This window comes from Urocitellus parryii, chromosome 3 (assembly GCF_045843805.1).
Source record: "Urocitellus parryii isolate mUroPar1 chromosome 3, mUroPar1.hap1, whole genome shotgun sequence".
Lineage (NCBI taxonomy): Eukaryota > Metazoa > Chordata > Mammalia > Rodentia > Sciuridae > Urocitellus > Urocitellus parryii.
In genome coordinates, this window is record NC_135533.1 from 51,776,828 (window position 1) to 51,795,875 (window position 19,048).

Here is a 19,048-nt window from a genome sequence, read left to right on the forward strand (position 1 = left end):
ATTCGTCTTATTTTCCCTTTACAAATGTGATTAAAAGTTTTTAGATCTTATCAGAAAAACATGATGTGGTTGTATGCCCTATATTTAAACCTTCAAAGATAAGCCCTTCTAACAGTGTCAAGTATTATCCTATAGAGTCTGTCCCTTAATTTTGTCCCTCCAAATAGAATTATATGATATATATCATTGTGCATTGGCTTTTTGATCTGGACATCTCAAATCCAAAGCAGATTGTATAGATCTCCATTGTTTTCAACAGCTTTGTTGTATTTATTGAGAATTGCTAGTAATTTACTGTGGGAAAAATGGACAGGGTTTCTGCTACCATGCAACTCTAGGGCTAGATTCAGCTTATAATTTTACGTTTTTGTTATCATCAGTGCCAACGACACAGTACAGTACTTTATATGCATCTTTATTTTTATAGACTGAATTTCTAGAAGTGAAATTGCTAGGTCAAAGGGCATTCACGTATTAAATGTTAGCAGAATTGCCACCTTGACCTTCAGAGGGTTGCAATAATTTATGTTCCTGACAATTGCAGAAGATATCACTTAGAGAAGCCCATGAAAACCGTAGGCTTATTAGACAAAAGCAGAGGTGGAAATGATTAAATTCAGCAGCTGGAGAACTAGATAAAGGTGGGGAAATTGCTATGGAATGTACTGGAAGTTCTCAAAAGATAGATCTACAGGTGAAAGATCTTTAAGGGATTCCTCAAACATGTAAGATGTGACAGGGCACATGACATCCAAAGAAATTGACAAAGTAATAGAAGTGATAAAGAAGGTGGATTTAGGCAAACTTGTGGTACCTAGGCATAAAACTTGTGCCTTAGTGTATTGACTCTTTAGAAATTAGGATTTTTTCCACTATATTACTGGGGACTGAACCCTGGCATGCTTTACCACTAAACTACATTCCCAGTCCTTTTTTATTCTGAGACAGTTGATATTAAGTTGCTGAGGATCTTGCTAAATTGCCAGGACTGGCCTGGAACTAGTGATCCTCCTGCCTTGAAAGTAGGAAAATAGACTAAGGTGTTTCATAGCCTGAGAAAGGTAGATGATTTTTGTCTTATATGACTACCTTTGATCTTTCTTCTTTTGTTAATCAGTTATTGAAAATGACTTCTAATTATTAATTGCCTTTGGGAAACCATCTGTTTTCCTGGGAATGTGATGATACTGTCTCTCAGGCAAAAAGAGATTTAGGAATTGACTGAATTTGGGCTCAGAATTGCTTGGCCTCTGTTGTTGATTTATGGAATGTGTGAATGGTACAGCCTAGTGTGTGTGTGTGCGTGTATGTAAACAGGCACAACATAAAATTCACCTTGTTAATCGTTTTAAATGTACACATTATTGTGCACTTATGACTGTCCGTTTCCAGAACATTTTCATCTTCCAGACCCAAAACTCTGTATGTGTTAAATATTTAACTCTCCCTCCAGCCCCTGGCAACCTCCATTTAGCTTTCTCTGTGATTTTTGACTACTTGCTATCTCATTAGGTAGTACCATTTGGTGTTATTTTTTGTTTTTAACTTTTTAAAAAATTATAGATGGACACAAAACTTTTATTTCTTTATGAGGTGCTGAGTATCAAACCCAGTGCCTCACATTTTGCTAGGCAAGTGCTCTTCCACTGAGCTACAACCCCAGCTCTCTGTCTGACTTTCTTTTTGTAAATAAATCTTTTCTGTGACTAGCTTGTTTCATTTATTCCAATGTCCTGGAGGGCATCCACATTGTAGTATTCAGAATTTCCTTCCTTTAAGGCTGAATAATATTCCCACATATGTGTATGCAGTTTGTTTATCCATTCATCCATTGAGGGGCACTTCCATTGCTTCCATTCTTTAATTGCTATGAATAAATTATGCTGTGAACATGGGTATTCAGATTTCTCTGAGACCCTTTTTCCCATTCATTTGATATATACTGAGAAGTGGAAGTGCTGCATCATATGGTAATTCTATTTTTAATTTTTTGAGGAATTTAAGTAGTATTTTTACTTCATGTATCTGATAACTTAGGTTGGAAAAACATGCACTGTGGGACTCGAAGAAGCCTTTTTCTTTGTTTACATACATGCATTGAGCTAGTGTTATTTCATAAATTTACTGTTTGAGATGCAGATGCTATATTTGACTGACACTTATCCTCCATTGCTACCTACCCAATTTCCAAATATTTGTGCACAGTTTTTAAAATAGTGGCTACAGGTCAAGAGAACTGAATTTGGAAGAGGGCACAGATTTGGTGCAGGATGGTCTTCAGTCAGTGGTTGTGTAGCTAGACCTTGAACTTAAGTGGTTCTGCTCTGTGCACATTGTGTCTTCAATCAGGGAACTTAAACTCATTTAGTTGGCTCTGCCTTCAATATGAGATGGGGAAAAGGGTGGTAAATGCACCAAGAAAGGCCCACCTGGGGCTGTGTACATAGCTCAGTGGTAGAGCACTTGTTTACCATGTGCAGTGCCTTGGGTTAGATCCTCAGCACCACAAACAAAAAAGGAGAGCAAGGCCTATATTTTTGGCACTTGATTATTTTGGAAGGTTTACTTAGCCACAAGACCGAAAATAATTAAGATACAAAGTGGTGTATTGTTGGGCTATTTTCTCTTTGTATATTGGAAGGCATCCTAAAGAATAGTTAAATTTCTCCTTTGAATCATGATATACTTCCTTGAGGCCGTTGCACCATTTTTAACTTTGGTCTCTCTCTCTCTCTCTGTCTTTTTTATTAATTTTTAAAAATATATATGACAGCGGAGTGCATCATAATTCACATTACACATATAGAGTACATTTTTTCATATCTCTGGTTGTATAAAGGCCCTGGGTTCAATCCCCAGCAACACCACCAAAAGAAAAAAAAAAGAACTTTGGTCTGTTGTTAACTTAACCTGAATGCATGTTTCTCTTGTCTGAGTAACTTCTCGGTGCCAGCTTGTGGGAAGCTAGAGAAAACTGAATGCTCTGGGGTGTGTCCAATCCAGGGTGCTTTTCCATGCTGACATTGCTCACCCAAGTAGAACTCAGCCTCCAGAGAAACAGGAATTTATGGAAACTCTTGGCACGGTGAATACTTTTGTCTCCACATTTATTGCTAAGATTCCTCATTTGGCTTTTTGGGGAATAGAGACATCCCAAAACTTCAGAGACTGTCATACAATTACAAAGCAAATGTAATGTAACCTTTTGTTTTTATCTTCCCCCTTCAGTAATTCTTCTTACAAGCCATTAAGCAAATCCTCTTTATTCATATCCCTGAGCCCTATCCTCTTAGTTTTATTATTGCTGCTGTTTTAAAGACTGGGTGACATTGTGTGTTTTCTCCACAATATAAGTATCTCCATGTTTTCGTGCTGCTTGTGGCTGAAACTCCTCCAGGGAGACTTCTGAAGGAAGAGATTTAATTTCCCCTGACTGCTGATGACCTTGGGAATTTTGGGCACAGATGACTTTGATTGACACTTGTATAGAAGAGAAAAAAGACCCGCCCTCAACTTTTTTTTTCTTTTTTAAACAGAGAGAGAGAGAGAATTTTTTAATATTTATTTTTTAGTTTTCAGCGGACACAACATCTTTGTTGGTATGTGGTGCTGAGGATCAAACCCAGGCCGCACGCATGCCAGGCGAGCGCGCTACCCCTTGAGCCACATCCCCAGGCCCCCCCCCCCCAACTTGCATCCACTAGAGGAAGGCAAATGAAAGATGGGAGCTCTGGTGAGGCATAAAAAGGGACATGCGAGGGGGAAAGTTTCTTTTAGTATCTCTGAGACCTTCTGGCTTTTTTCCTAGGGATAAGGAATACAGTACTAAAAGTAGGTATTGGTATGGGCTATGCAAATGATATAATAATAAGATAATGTCAGAACATTAACAAAAGTGTAGATTATACTCTTTAAATACATTAGTAAGATTACAAGAGATTTAATGCAAAATGGTGGCAGCTGTGAAGTTATTTCAGGTAGTAATCTCCGTTTTTTTCTCGAGGTCCCCATCAGATTTAAAATATTTTCAATTATCAAAACTGTATTTCCCTATTGATTTTTATATGTGCCTATAATTTGCCTCCATGCGTAAAAGGAACAGTATATTTTCAGATAATTTTAATGTTATATTTGTTGTTGGGTAGTTATCACTACTTCTAGAATCTTTGCCAATCTCAAATGGCCCCTTACATAAAATTTTTTAATGTACATTTTTGGATCTCGCATTTGTGTATGCTTCTAATTAAATATTTACTGAACTGAAGGTACTATATCAGGGAGCTCTTAAATGAATGCCTAATGTCAGATAGAGCCTCTTAATGTCTCCTCTGGCCCTATATCACGCTGTATTTTACCTCTCCCCTCAAAACAGATAAAAGCATCTGCCCTTTGGGATGGAGGGGCCAGGCAGGATATTGCTTTTGTTTGAAATACATGAAATAAAAAAGCAGTTTGACCCTGTGTTTACAAAGGTTTGTAAGCACATAGGTTAACCTTCCATTGATGAAAATGAAATGTGCTTAAAATAGTTCAGTGTGGAGGAGGTGGGATGGGTGATTGTAGATGGAGAGAGCAGCATAAATACATGTGAATAAACAATCAGCCTTAGTATCTAATTACAATGATTTGGAAGTGGGTGTGCCAGAATACATCAACCTAAAAAATCTATGTTGGATTGGAGAGGTAGCCTGGGAACAGGGGTTTATGTCCCTGTTCTATGCCTTGCAGTGTAAATGAGAAAACAAATGTATAGGGTTTTGTTTTGTTTTGTTTTGCAAATGTATCTGTAGAGGTTGTTTTACTTTAAGAAATATTGGAGCTCATAGATATCTAAATTTAGATTAGGAAAATTTCAACTTTTTATAATTATAGAAGTTTTTTTACAGTTATAAAAAGTTCATAAAAATAATTAGTTCACATCTATCAATTGATCATTTTCTTTTAAATAATGTTCACATTCAACAGAAGCCTTTACTGTTAACTAAAAAAAAAAAAATCAGATAGTTCTTTGAAATGAGTTTTTGGCAGTCATATAGTCACCATCTATCCATTATGGTAAATTTCAACACTGAGGTAAAGAATCCTAGAATTGTGTTGGAAATTGTGAATTAATTTAAAAATCCAGAATGAGTCATGGAGAAGTATTTTTATCAAACTATTGAACAGAACATATCTTACATGTGTAGCTTGGAGTACTTAAGCCATGTTTGGTCCAAACTGAAGAGACACACTGGATACTGAAGACTTGGTACCAAAAGGAAAAAAGAAGAAGAAGAAAGAAAAAAAAAGTCTCTAGTGTTGGTTTAATATCTAAATGGTGAGAATTTGCAAATTTTGAAAAGAAATAGGATTAAAATAAATTTCACCCATTCTTATTTTTTATGCTACTATTTTAAATGTGTACGCGCAGATCTGATTTGTGGTTCATTAAATTTTTGTCATATAATGCTTGTGGAGAAGCAGTTAAGTTTGACATTATCTCCTGAGAGTTGATTAGCTCCCCAGGTGCTTGCATCTGAATACTTAGGGGAGGTGAGCTGAGAGCATGTCCAGAGATAGGACCATTAGACTGGCTTCATCAGTAGTAATTTATTTTGAAGGTCTTGCCTACCTAGAGAATGGGTGATTGATGTGTGTTTCAAACTTTTTAAAAATATTTACATTCAAATTTTTAAGATATACTGAGGGGTATAATGTGTTTAAGGTCCTACTAAGTCCAAAGCAAATGGAAACTTGGCCTCTTTGTTCATTGTCTTCCTCATTTAATAAAGCCAGAAGTATCCTGCCCTAAATATTTCTAGTTAACCTACTAATTGATATGGTTCATAAAACTCCATTTAATTATCTTTGGTAAATAAAATATCCAGTAAATGTACCTGCAAAATTAATCCATAAAATATCTAAATAAATACTAAATAGTGTGTCATTCTTTAAAATAATCCCTACTTATCTCTAAGTTGGGATGAATATGTATGAGGTACATGTTCTTGTTTGTTGTGATTCCTTAAGGAGAAAAGTACATTTAATTGAGTCTCTCTGCCTAATGATTTCAGGAGTCTAATGATTTAAGTCAACACATATCTTTTTTATGCATATATGTGTGTGTAGGCGTATTTATTTATTTATCTCGTATATACTTATTTAGCATATACTCTGTACCAGGCACTGTTCTAAGAAAATCAGTACATGCTTATCTAAAAATAAATAGCACTTGAATCGAGCTCACTGTGAGTCATGCCCTGTTCTAAATGCCTTATGTATATTAATGCTTTTCTTCCTAGCACAGTGAGATGGGCATAGTTGACTATGTGAAATGGAAGCACAGAGATGGCAGGTAACTTTTCCAAGTTCACACAGTTCCTCTGTAGGATTGCTGGGAACCAAACCCTGCAGGCTGGCTATGCCAGCATATCTGGGCTGTGTAAACTCTTTTGTTTTACTTACTTTTGTTTCCAGGTAGCATCATTTGGATTTAGGCCCAGATGGCATTGGCTTCTCTGTATCAGAGGTGTATAGAGACTTTTCATAACTACCTGAAAATTCTGTCATGAGAGTGGGGTCATAAAAGAGCTTATTTCTAAAGGCAAAGTATTTATTACTGTTCTTTGTGAATTTATGATTGGCTGTGTGGAATCATGGGTGGGATTATGGGGTAATTATGCAAAACAGCCTCACATAACAGCTCTATTTATATTAAAACTAAACCCAGGCTGGGACCTGGAAATACTGTGTTTAGGTGGTTGTTTTTTCCCTACCTCATTTTCAGTGCTTAGGTAGATCACATTTTGGCATTTCATTATCAGCAGCATCAAATTCTGTGAAGTTCTTTGATAGTTTGATATTTTTCTACTCACTATTCATATGAAGAACATTCCTAGATACTCAGAATTTATGTGTAGTGTAAAGCAGTTTGATCATGCTAAACTGCTATCAGACCTTACAAGAGACTTAAGATATAAATTTAGTCTTAAGTTACCATATTAGTTCCTCCAAAGGGTTCGTGAAATTGCTTTCAAAGAACAGCCTACAATTGGATGGAATCTGACTGCCTACTACACAACTTTTTTTTTTAAACCTCTGAGAACCTCTTTGAGAAACAATTTAAAGAGAAATTATGTATATTTTGCTAGCTTCATTTTTTATGGTACTTGCTTTTATTAAGCACTAGAGCTTCATCACCGTTTCAAAATATTTTTCTTGCCCCCGTTCCCTACCACTACACCCAAAGTTGAAATAAATGTGTTTTTTTCTTTTATAAAACAGAATGGTCACCAAGTTGACAGGTATTCCTTAAAACACCTAATCTTCTCATTTCAAAAGTGTCCTTCAAATTTTATGTTTCAAAGAGTTCCTTATTATGTGTGTGCATTATGCAACAAATATTTACTGCATATCCAGCTACTACTTTGCAAACCGTATGCCACATCTTTCCATGAATAAAAGACGTGGTCTTTCTGCTCATGGTGCTTGCAGTTTGTGTGTTCCAACTTATTGATTAATGTAAGGTGGGAATTACAAAGTTTTAAAAAAGTACAACATAATACACTGTGTCTGGTTAAGATATCTTTTAGAGTTCTAGACTTAAATGATGTTACAAAGATCCAATATGGAGATCTCATTTTTCAGGTGAAGCTGAACTAAGATGCAAGATGTTACATGACTCATGTATAAGAGAGTGACAGATAGAACCAAACAAGAGCCTAGGGCTCCTTGTGCTCCTGGCTATAAAGAGACTTTGGATTGATCAAGTAGCCTTTTTGTCACATATATGTAAATTACATCATTTCAGGTATATCTTTTACTAAAAAGGGAGGACCATATCTGTATTAATTAGTTTATCCCCTTTTAACTCATGCCATTTCAAATGTTCCCTGCAGGCCTAAAATTCAGGTTATCATTTATTCAGACAGACATTGCTAAGATCTCCAGCCGTTTTAATTGAAACTGTTTAAATTGTGGCTTTTTCAAGTGATTGACAGGTCAGTGATGAATATCTAGTGATGAAAAACTCCAAGGTAGAGGAACAGATCTCAGAATCCACAGGAGAGGGACATAAATGCTAATTACACATTGACTTTAATTCCTGGTTTGTCATAGTTGCCTGCAGGTGTGTATCTTGGCTGTGGGCTCTTCTTAGGGCCTCATTTGTATTTGAGATTTTCTTTAATAATATTGCCTCCACAAAGAGCTCTTAATCTCTGACTTATTTGCAATTCTCTTTCTCTAGATACGAGGAATAATTAATTGACCAATGAATGTGTTTGTTGTTTCTTTTGTTAATTGAAGATTAAAGTGGAGTTTTTTGTTGTTGTTTGCTTGTTAGGTTTTGTTTTTGTTTTTTCCCATGGATTTCCCTGGAAGACTGTTTGGGGCTGGCATTTCAGATTGACATTCTGCCCTGGAAGATACACAGATGCTAATGTCTACTACCCATCCTATCTACCACCACCCATGTGGCCTTCTTTGGGTAGAGAGCAAATGTTTCTCTGTGGTGTTTCTGTGCTGGATAGCTGCTGTCGGCCCCTGTGCATGCCGAGGAGGAGGCTTGGCACTGGCAGATGCAGGGTCACCTTGAGATTTACTTAGTTTATTTTCAAACAAGGATTTTTTTTCCCCCTCTGCTAATAGAATTGAGGGCTTGAGTTTGTTAGATGAATTGTACAAGGATATGTGGACTTTGCTCATCTCCACATATTTATTAAATCCCCACTGAATGTGCAAATTGGACGGACCATAGGCCTTGACTGTATTTAAATTTGGCCCTGAGATATTTTACATGCCTTGCTTAGCTTATACTTAAGATTTTGTATTTGGTTTCTGCCATGACTTGATAATCCTGTTGCTTTTCTGGCCTCTTCTTACTTCTGTAGGCTAACTGTAGGACCTTGGAATTTTGAAGCATTGTCCTTTTCCCAAACTTTTATGTTCATTTTAAAAATAAGTTTGTAAAAGGAAGATAGCATGCGAGGATTTAATGGGTCAAGTGAGCAGTGTGGCTGAACTTGATGCTTATGTAGCACATCTTTAGGCAGATTGGAGAGAAGTGGGATGGAATTAGAAAAGGATTCTGGATGAAGGCTCAGGCTGTTTGTTCCCAGGTATGTCTTCAGTGTATGTCTATCTCGGCTATTGACCCAAGCCAAACATCAAGGCATACTCCATATGTTTGCTATTAATACTATATACTGATTTCTTTTGATTCATGTTTATCTTTAAAAATATTTCATAAGGAGGGGTTGGGGTTGGGGTTGGGGTTGTGGCTCAGTGGTAGAGCTCTTGCCTAGCATGTTCGAGCCACTGGGTTTGATCCTCAGCACCACATTAAAAATAAATAAATAAATAAAATAAAGATATTGTGTCCATCTGCATCTAAAAATATATATTAAATTAAAAAAGATTTCATAAGGAAAAAGTATTGTCTACTTTGTCTACATCTGTTTATTTAGTGTATACTAGTAGCAAACAGTTTTTCCATTATATGCTCCTAACTTCTTATCTGTACACACATCCTTTATTAACTTAAGACCTAAACAGTCTTCTAGTTCGTTCTGACCTAACCCACCCCCATCCAAAACTTCCATTGGATTTGTTGTGGTGTTTTGATTAATACACTATGAAACAATTCTAAGCATCTTTGTGATGGTCATCTTGTCTCTTCCTCCTCCTCCTCTTTTTTTTCCTCCTTCTCCTCCTCTTCCTCCTCCTCCTCCTTTGGTACCAGGGATTGAACTCAGGTGCACTCTAAACACTGAACCACATCCCCAGCCTTATTTTGTATTTTATTTAGAGACAGGGTCTCACTGAGTTGTTTAGTGCCTCATTATTGCTGAGGCTGGCTTTAAACTGGTGATCCTCCTATCTCAGCCTCCAGAGCCACTTCGCCCAGCTGTTGTTCTTAATAGTTCTTAATCTGGCCCATGAAAAGGTATGGCACTATGAAATTATATGTAGTTTTCCTGGAGCCAGGTCATATATCTAAATGCAGATCTTCAAAGTCGATGACAATCTAAAAGATTGAAGAACTACTTTAGCATAGTATCTTGCAAGTCAGGCAGGAATGTAGCAGACCTCTTTTCTGTCAAGGAGAATTTCTATGGGGTTTCAAGTATTCATATAGTCAGTCATCTTTCCTCTTTTGTTTTTCAACTTTTTTCTTTTTTAAAATGGACTTTATCCATTTTTCCAGAAGTTTTACATTTACAGCAAAATTGAGCAGAAAATACAGATTTCCCATATGCCCTTTTCCTCCATATATGAACAGTGTACTACACCAGAGATGAATATTTGTTAGTACTGATGCATCAGTATCTCCCCAAGTCCATAGGCTTTAAGCTTGGTATTGTAACTTCTGTAGAGTTTGACAAATGTATAATAGAATGTATTCACCATTGTAGTATCACAGGGAATAGTTTCATTGTCCTAAAAATACCCTGTGCTCTACCCATTTATCCCTCCCTCCCCCATTCCCTAGCTACCACTGATCTTTTTTTTTTAAAGAGAGAATTTATATATATATTTAGTTCTCGGTGGGCACAACATCTTTCTTTTATTTTTTACGTGGTGCTGAGGATCGAACTCAGCGCCCTGCGCATGCCAGGAGAGTGCTCTACCGCTTGAGCCATGTCCCCAGCCCCACCACTGATCTTTTGACTTACTAGATTCCTCTTTTCTATGTCGTATAGTTAGAATCATACTGTAGAAAACTTTTTCAGATTGACTTTTGTTACTTAGTAATAATATATGAGATTCCTCAATGAGAATGTATTGCTCAGTAGCTCATTGCTTTTTAGTACTGGATAATATGCCATTGTCTGGAAGTACCACAATTTATCTATTCATCTATAGGAGAACATCTTGGATGTATGTAAATTTGACAAGTTATAAACAAAACTGCTGTTAACATCCCTGTACAGATTTTTATATAGATGAATTTTCAGCTCCTTTGGGTGAATTTCCAAGGAGCACCATATTCCTGGATAGAACAGTAAGGATATGCTTAGTTTTGTGAGAAACCACCAAACTATTCCTGAGAGGCTCTAACCATTTTGCATTTTGCATTCCCACCAGAAGTAAATGAGATTTTCTGTTGCTTTATATCTTTATAAAACATTTGTTGCCAGTGATCTGCATTTTGGTCATTCTAACAAGTGTGTAGTGATATTTCATTGCTTAAATTGGCAATTCCCTAAAGACATATGATTTGGAGCATCTTTTCCCATGCTTACTTGTCATCTGTATGTAATCTTTGGTGAGCCATTCAGATCTTTTGCATTTTTTAATCAGGTTGTTTTAAGAGTTCTTTGAATATTTTGGATAACTATCCCTTATGAAATATGTCTTTTGCAAATACTTTCAGTCTGTTATCTAGCTTTTTTTGTTGTTAAATTTTTTTGAAAGATCTTAAATCCATCAAATTAAACTGTGAGTTGATCTTTTACCATTGTACAAGCATTTGTGGCCACTAATAAACTGGGCTACAGACTTCTAACCCTAATTCCCTTGATTCTTTGTTTTCAGGTCAATGTGACAGTGGACTACATTAGACCAGCCAGCCCAGCCACAGAGACGGTTCCTGCCTTTTCAGAACGGACCTGTGCCACTGTCACCATTGGAGGAATGTGAGTGTTCTGGCTGGCATATTCCCAGCTTGTGTCTCAAGTAGCTAGGAGTTCTCTGATCAATCAGATCTCTCCTTCCTTTGGCTCTGCTTAACCCAGTGGTTTATAATTATGTGCCTGTGTAGCACTTTATATTTGCAAAGTACTTTATAATCACTCCTTAGCTAATCATATACTTTCATTATTGTTGTTAAAGATTTATTGGGCTCTATGTAGCTGGCACTATGAAGTACCCATTATTACTATTAATAATGCTATTATTAAGTATCAAGCTGGCCCTAGGTACTGTCCAAAATTGGTTTATGAAATCAAGTTGTAGTCATCATTCCCCCTTTAAAAAAAAAAGGAGAGGTTAATGGGACATGTTTCTTTGTATAGTGGTATGAAACCAGTAGATGCTAGAGTTGTAGTCTCTACCAAATTTGCTATCTCCTGGTTATATTCCAAGGTCTCTTGGTAGCCTGGTTGATGAACAGAATCTTTCAAGGGAGGAGGTATCTGACAGGGGAAGCATGCTGGGCCATGCTTCCACAATAAATATTAAAACAATCAGTCAGTCCCCAGTAGCAATTTTTACTTTGCATAAAATATACCAGCATGGTAATTGTTTCCTTTTCTATTTAACAGTCTTAAGTGTTGTTTGTTACCAAACTGGTATTTTTCTTTTCTTTTAAGGGGGCAGAGTGGAGGGGAAGAAAAGAATAGGTTTCTCATCAAAACAGAGATTGTCTTATTGAAGTCTAATGAAGGCCATTAGGAGAAATGCATCTAGGCTACAGCACTGCCTCTGAAAGGATGAGGATCTTGTAGCTATTTAGCTCCTAGAAACTCTCCTATCAAGCAGGAGGCTCTTTCCCCTCATCTTGATTTCACATTTGGAAATGACTATTTTTAGCCAGTACCTGCTCCTGTATTTATTAATGTCGTTAATGTTCACACAACAACCAGAGCTTTCATTTTTGCCAGGGGTGCATTATAGGCATTTGATCTCATTACCTTCCCACCATTACAGATGACAGACTTTGTGGGAAGCTGGTTTCTGATAAATCAGATAATATTTTTGTAATGTGAAACAGTAGGCCAGGTTTTGGTTGTTATTCCATCTGTGTGACCTACAATAACGATCTATTACCAATTCCTCACCACTTCTTAGAAGCTGAATGCATGCTCCCTACTGGAGACAGCTGGAACGTTGGTATTCCCCTATAGTAAAAGTTTTATCATCGAAAGCAAGGAGTAATCTCCGTAGATTACTACTCTTCCTATGTAATTACTGGGGAAAACAGTCTTATATCTGTAAAAATGCACATGTTTATTTTTGGCAGATGGCCTCTGCCAGTGTTTATTTAACACACTATTGGAATGTATTATGTAATTTAGTTACCACCAAGGTACATTTTGAAAATTAGTTCACATGGCTTAATATCAGATATTCAAGGGAATGTTTTTTTGTGTGATGTGAGGGATTCTTAAGTTTTTAGGACAATTTGTGACAGCTGACTTAAAACCCCTTTTCCCAGTATAGTATTAAGGGTATGCTCTGTGGCATGAAACCTTGGGGTTCAAGTGTATTTGTTCTAACTTTGACTGATATTATTCCTTTTGCCTGTAAAAAGTATCTCTTTGATAGGCTGATTTTATTCCTTTGGCTATATACCCAGAAGTGAGATTTCTAGATCCTATGGTAAATTTATTTTTAGTTCTTGAAGAGTCTCTGTATAGTTCTCCATAAAATGACTGTACTAGTTTACGTCCCCACCAACAGTGCCTGTTATCTCTCTTTACCATTATTACCAGCTTTTATTACTTTTTTAAAAAAAATATTTATTTATTTATTTGTTATTGGCGGACACAACATCTTTGTTGGTATGTGGTGCTGGAGGATCGAACCCGGGCCGCACGCATGCCAGGCGAGCGCGCTACCGCTTGAGCCACATCCCCAGCCCCCACTTTTTGTTTTTTTGATAATGGCTAATCTTCCTAGGATGGGTGATGTCTCCTTGTGGTTTTCATTTGCATTTTCCTGTACTTCTTGGCTATCTGTATGTATTCTTTTGAGAAATTCCTGTTCAGATCATTTGCCTATTTTTAAGTTGGATTACTTGTTTTTTATTGTGAGTTTTTTGAGTTCTTTGTATATTCTGGATATTAAAATTTACTGTAGTATTGAAGCCATTCCTCCCTAAACTATTGTCTCCCTGGAAGTAGGGAATTTTGTCTCCATTATTCCCTATTATAGTCCAGTATCCAGTGCATGTAGGAGCTCAATTAGTTGAATGACTTAACTGTACTACAAAGAGTCCCTTTTCATGAAGCATAATAGGGGGTCCTTGGGTGTTTCATTAGTAGTTCTCTTTCTTTCTTTTTAAAAATCTAATCAGTACTATAACATTATACCTGATTATCCTCCTCTTTTATTTGGTTATTGTAAGATGAGGGGGATGGGGAGATTAAAGGTAGGCCACCCACCTCCAGTAAGTGGACCTAAGGGCATGTTTTTTGTATTGTAAATTGGCTTTAGAGTTTTTGTTTGTTTGTTTGTTTGTTTGTTTGTTTGTTTATTTATTTATTTATTTATTTTTGCCAAATTTTAAGAATCTTTTTCCTGAGTTTATTTTTTAAAAATCAAAATAATACTGTTGAAAGATGAGGTTTTAGTAAATAAGGATATCTGCTAAAAGTCAGCTAGACCTCACTTAATGGCTAGTTATTTTTAAAAACTTAGTAGGGAAGAAAATTTTTAAAGATATCTCTCAAATATTTTCATTTAATTGTAATAACATGTATTCAGATCTCTGACTTATGGCTGGCAAGGATCACCTGTTTGATATCCTAGTGAGCTACATAACTTCCTGTTTGGCAAAAACACTAATTGTAAAACCTTATATTTTTGACATTTGTATCTCTCTCACCTGTTTGTCTCACTCTTATTTATTTTACAGCAATTTAACAGCCATTTGTCTTTATTTAATGTTTATAAGGATGCAAGTGTTTTGTAAACATGTATTTTTGTGTGCCTGTGTTTCAATGATTAATGCAGTATTTAAGTACATAATGAAAATAACAGACACAACCAAAATAAACTAGGAATAAAGCAAATGGCTTATTGGGGGGGGGGGTGGAACAAAGGGCACAGGTGTGGTGGAGTGGCTCTCAGTCACTCTAACCGGGATCTGCCAGTAGCATTTGTGTGGATCATTTAATGGAAGGGTTAGTTAAGAGAGCTTCTCTAGTAGACATAGCTTCTCTGAAGGGTAGGCTTTGTTCAGACTTGTAGAAATGGTGTGGAATTAAGAAGTCCTGTCTAAATCATGTCTGTACTAATCTGTGGGCTTATATACGTCCCACAACCTCCAGGCTTTCCACATCTGCATACTTCTCTGACTGGAAGACTTCCTCTGAAGTGATGATTCTAAAGGAATGAGAAGAAAGGGGCAGATGAGATGATGTCTCCCAGTGGGCTGTTTCAAAGCAGAGTTTTAGATGTATATCATACAAAGTGTGTGCATTGTCCGTCTCCTTGGTAGGGCACAGTATAATCCTGTGTTTCCTCTTGATGAGTGGGAGAGAGGCAAGGCTCATGACCCTGTGGGGCCTTGCTAGCGTGACACTGCCTTCAGGAACCCATCTCTACCCTCTGGGGAATCAATGGAAATAAGGTTCATCATTCCTCTGATAGATTAAAATTTTTTTCTTGATTAACTTCACTGTGGAGTTGGCAAGAGTTGTTATCTGTTAATCAAAACAGTTTAAATAAAAAATAAAAAGATCAAACCTTGAGTCGTTTCTCATTCTCTGGCTCCCGGTTTGGGAATTACTTGATCCTTTTAGGCCCAGTTTGTGACATGAAGCTGTCAAGATGGCGCTTCCTGTTAATTACTTTTTATTGTATTTAAGACACTTAAATAACTCTTCTTGTGATTTAGTCTTCTATGTAATTAGCTGCAGTGATTAAAATCTCATTCTTCCATTCTTGCCAGAGTCTTCTTGAGGAGTGAAATTTTCTGGGGTGACCTTTCCCTGTGCTGGACTTCCCAATTACTTTGCGTTCCAATTTGGCAAACCCATATAATCTATTAACTTGCTGCTCATATCTTTCAAAGAAAAAAAGCATCAGAGGAAAATTTGTTCACATTTAGAAAAAGGCACCTACAAAGTATAACTACAGTCAAGCTTCACACATAACATATCTCCATCCCCATCTCCCCACCTTCATCACTGGAAAACTGTCACATATCCAGAAGATACAGTGACACTAAGCCATCCCCCCCCCCCCCCCATGATGTGAAGTTTTCATAGTGGTAGGAATCAACATATTTGGCCTATTTTGGAAAAGTTAAAAGAATGGAACAGAAATGAAACTATGGAAAAGGTACAGTTGGGAAATGCATTTACTGTCTGCACAAAATCACATGCTTTTAGAAAGGTATTTTGTTTTTGGTAACAGTTTCACTCTACTGGTTTTCTGACTCCTGCAGCCCTTCTTTATTGATCCATGAGTAGCTGCTGCCCTAACCTTGATGCCTGTATCAGTATGGGGCCTTGCTGTCTCAACTACTGTCCAAGTTTTGTGGGGCTTGGAACACCTGAGGTGACCTCTTTGCCTGATGATTGTCACCCAGCAGATTGAACACCATGTTTATGAACTTCCTTTCTGTGTCTCTGGATTCTTCCTAGAGACACTTGACTTTATTATATTCATATGAGCCAGACTTTTAACCTTTCAAGGAAAAAAACTTCCTTTGCTTTTGCTTTGTCTGGGGTTCTGATTTCAGTGGGTACTTTTATCCAGTAGTTCCAGTTGTGACTGAATCATTGGGTTACCTCTCATCCTTACTCTGCTAGAATAGGCCTGTTTTAATCCTTTTTTTCCCCCATCAGTCACAATGGGAACAAGTGCCATCTAATTCCCAGCTTTTGGCTTGTGTTCCATAGTTTTGAAGCTTTCTGCTTTCAGCCAAATCTATCTCAGAATTTTCAAATTTTAAAATATACTACTAGAATGGTTTTTAAGTTACAATATCTTGAAGCTTGTCTTTCTTGTCTTTCTTTACTGAAGAGAGAATGGTGACACCATGAGTGGCAGTGACTTGGCCAGATATTAGAATGTGGATGATAGCTAACCATTTTTCCATAGATTTAGCACTTATACATTATTATATTTAATCAATATGTTGGTGCTGTTTGGTCCTTTTTTTTGGCAGGGTGGGTATTTTTTGTTTTGTTTTTTTAAACTCCGTTGTTTTGAAGGGAAAAGGATATATCAGAATAAGATTTTGTTGTCTTACTTTGCCTTGCCATTTTTCTTTTCCTTTTCCTTTATCTTCCTTTAACTTTTTTTGAGAATAGAAACAAACTGTTAACTAACCCACTTGCATTTGAAAGAGTAGCTTAGGGTGTTCCTTAGAAATGACAGCTTGATTTTTGTCCTTATGCTACTCTTCTTACGTTAAGTAGTGGACATATACCTGTCTACAACTCGAAGGACATCAGAAGCATCTGTGGCAGTAAGTGGTTACAATACTTTAAAAGGAAGTAGTTGAATAACTGGGCCTATCTGCTAGTTCAAGTATAGCAATCATTTGAAGAGACTTGTCCCATAAAGCATTATAAGAAGGAGGCTGGCTATTGATTCAGTATTGGAGTATTCAGTATTGGAGTCAGGAAAATACTGTTGAGTTTCAGACAAATCTGTCACTTTTGTTCAGATATTTTGTGGCTGTCTATCTATAGAAACCTCATGCTGCCGAGTCTTATTTTCTTAAAACTATTGGTTTCAGATTACAAGTGTCAGTCTAGATCATTGAGGGTCTAGGCCCATATGGGCACTGGAAGTACAGAGGTGAACAAAACAAGAAAACAGTTCTACATGTTTAGGGTGTCCTTGCTTGCATTTCATTATTAGCATTTCTTGATTCTAGGGCTGGGAACCTCAGATGTTCTTGTAGATATTCACTGACTTTGCCACTTACAGAATGACATTTTTGCTCTAAGAAACACAAATGACTTGATTTCATCAGTGCATAGAGGATCCATATCCACTCCCCCCTCCCCCCACAGTGCTGGAGATCAAATCAAGGGCCTCATGCATGCCAGGCAATGTGCCCTAACCCTGAGCCACACTCAGCCTCAGAGTTTCATTCCTGTTCAGGTTTTGCCAGGGACTTTTACAGAGATTTTACCATTTAGAAATAGGTTAAAATATAAATGAAAACTAATCCTTCTTACAATTTTATTTTTAGATCGTTCAGTAATTTAACTGTCAGGAGACTAAATGAAATGCTCAAATGACCACTCACTGAAGCCCATCTGTCCTTTTCCTCCACATAGTCCTTGACTCTTTCAGGGTGGAGGAGCCTTGGGAATCAACAAATTGCCGTGGTTCTAATACTGATTCTGGTACCCATAGGCACCCTTCCGGTGTCTTCCTTCAAGGCCTAAGCAGATGGCAGCCTGAACACTAACTTCAGGACAGTTTCTGTTTTTGACTTCTTTGGTTTGTTATTATATCCTTCTAAATTGACCACTGTTCTCAGTGGTAGAGTGCTTGCCTAGCATGTGTGAGGCCTTGGGTTTAGTCCCTAGCACCACTCACACACAAAATCAACTCTGTTATAACTTATTAAGTTTTCAGCTTTAAGCAGTATCTGCTTACTATCTTATATGACAGATAAATACTTTTACATATTTGTACTCTAACTTTCACTCTAGAGCCCTCAATTTTGTTATATTATTTTAGTTTAACCAACAGTAAACTTTACAATGTTTAATTAATCTGTTTCTGGTTAACTATGTGCTTCCTATTCTGAATGGTAAGGACATCAGAACATTTGAGCTTTCTTCCTTCCTCCTTTCTCCTATTTTAAAAGCTTAATTTTTTATATTATCAAGATATATAGCATTTATTGCATTTCTCTTCTGTAACCATAATTATCTTCTAAGCTTTGTCTATAAATTCATTCTAAAAATTTAATTCTGCCCCTCCATAGGTGTTATAATATCTAATATATGTTATGAATGTATTAAACTAAGAAGTATGATAGTGATTAAACCTATAGAAAAAAATCTATGATACTAAATCCTCCAAGAAATTTAAAATTAATTTTCTCTTTTTTTTTCCTTTTCATATTACCTTAAGTGCAACAACCACTTAAGTCATTCTTTTTACAATATTTTTTTTATTTTACTGAAGAATCTTCATTGTTCCCATGCAAGCAGTAAACTTTCTGAATTCCTATGTGTTTAAAAATGTCATCTTCATTGTCTTCTTCCTCTTCTTTTCAATGCTGGGAATCAAACCCAGGGCCTCACACATACTAGGCAAGCATTCTACCACTAAGCTGTATCTCCAGCCCTTTTTATTTTTTAGTTTGAGACAGAATCTCACTGAGTTGCTAAGGCTGGCTTCAAACTTGTAATCCTCCTGTCTC

The 19,048-nt window shown here is 36.7% G+C and overlaps 1 protein-coding gene across 1 annotated transcript in view; it reads left to right on the plus strand.

Moving 5' to 3' along the window:
• The window catches only part of Snd1 (staphylococcal nuclease and tudor domain containing 1), a 412,495-nt gene that overhangs the window by 174,633 nt on the left and 218,814 nt on the right, over nt 1-19,048 (plus strand). Inside the window, exon 12 of the mRNA XM_026411666.2 lies at nt 11,518-11,618. Coding sequence (XP_026267451.1) covers nt 11,518-11,618 — 101 coding nt within the window. The remainder of the gene's footprint in view (nt 1-11,517; nt 11,619-19,048) is intronic.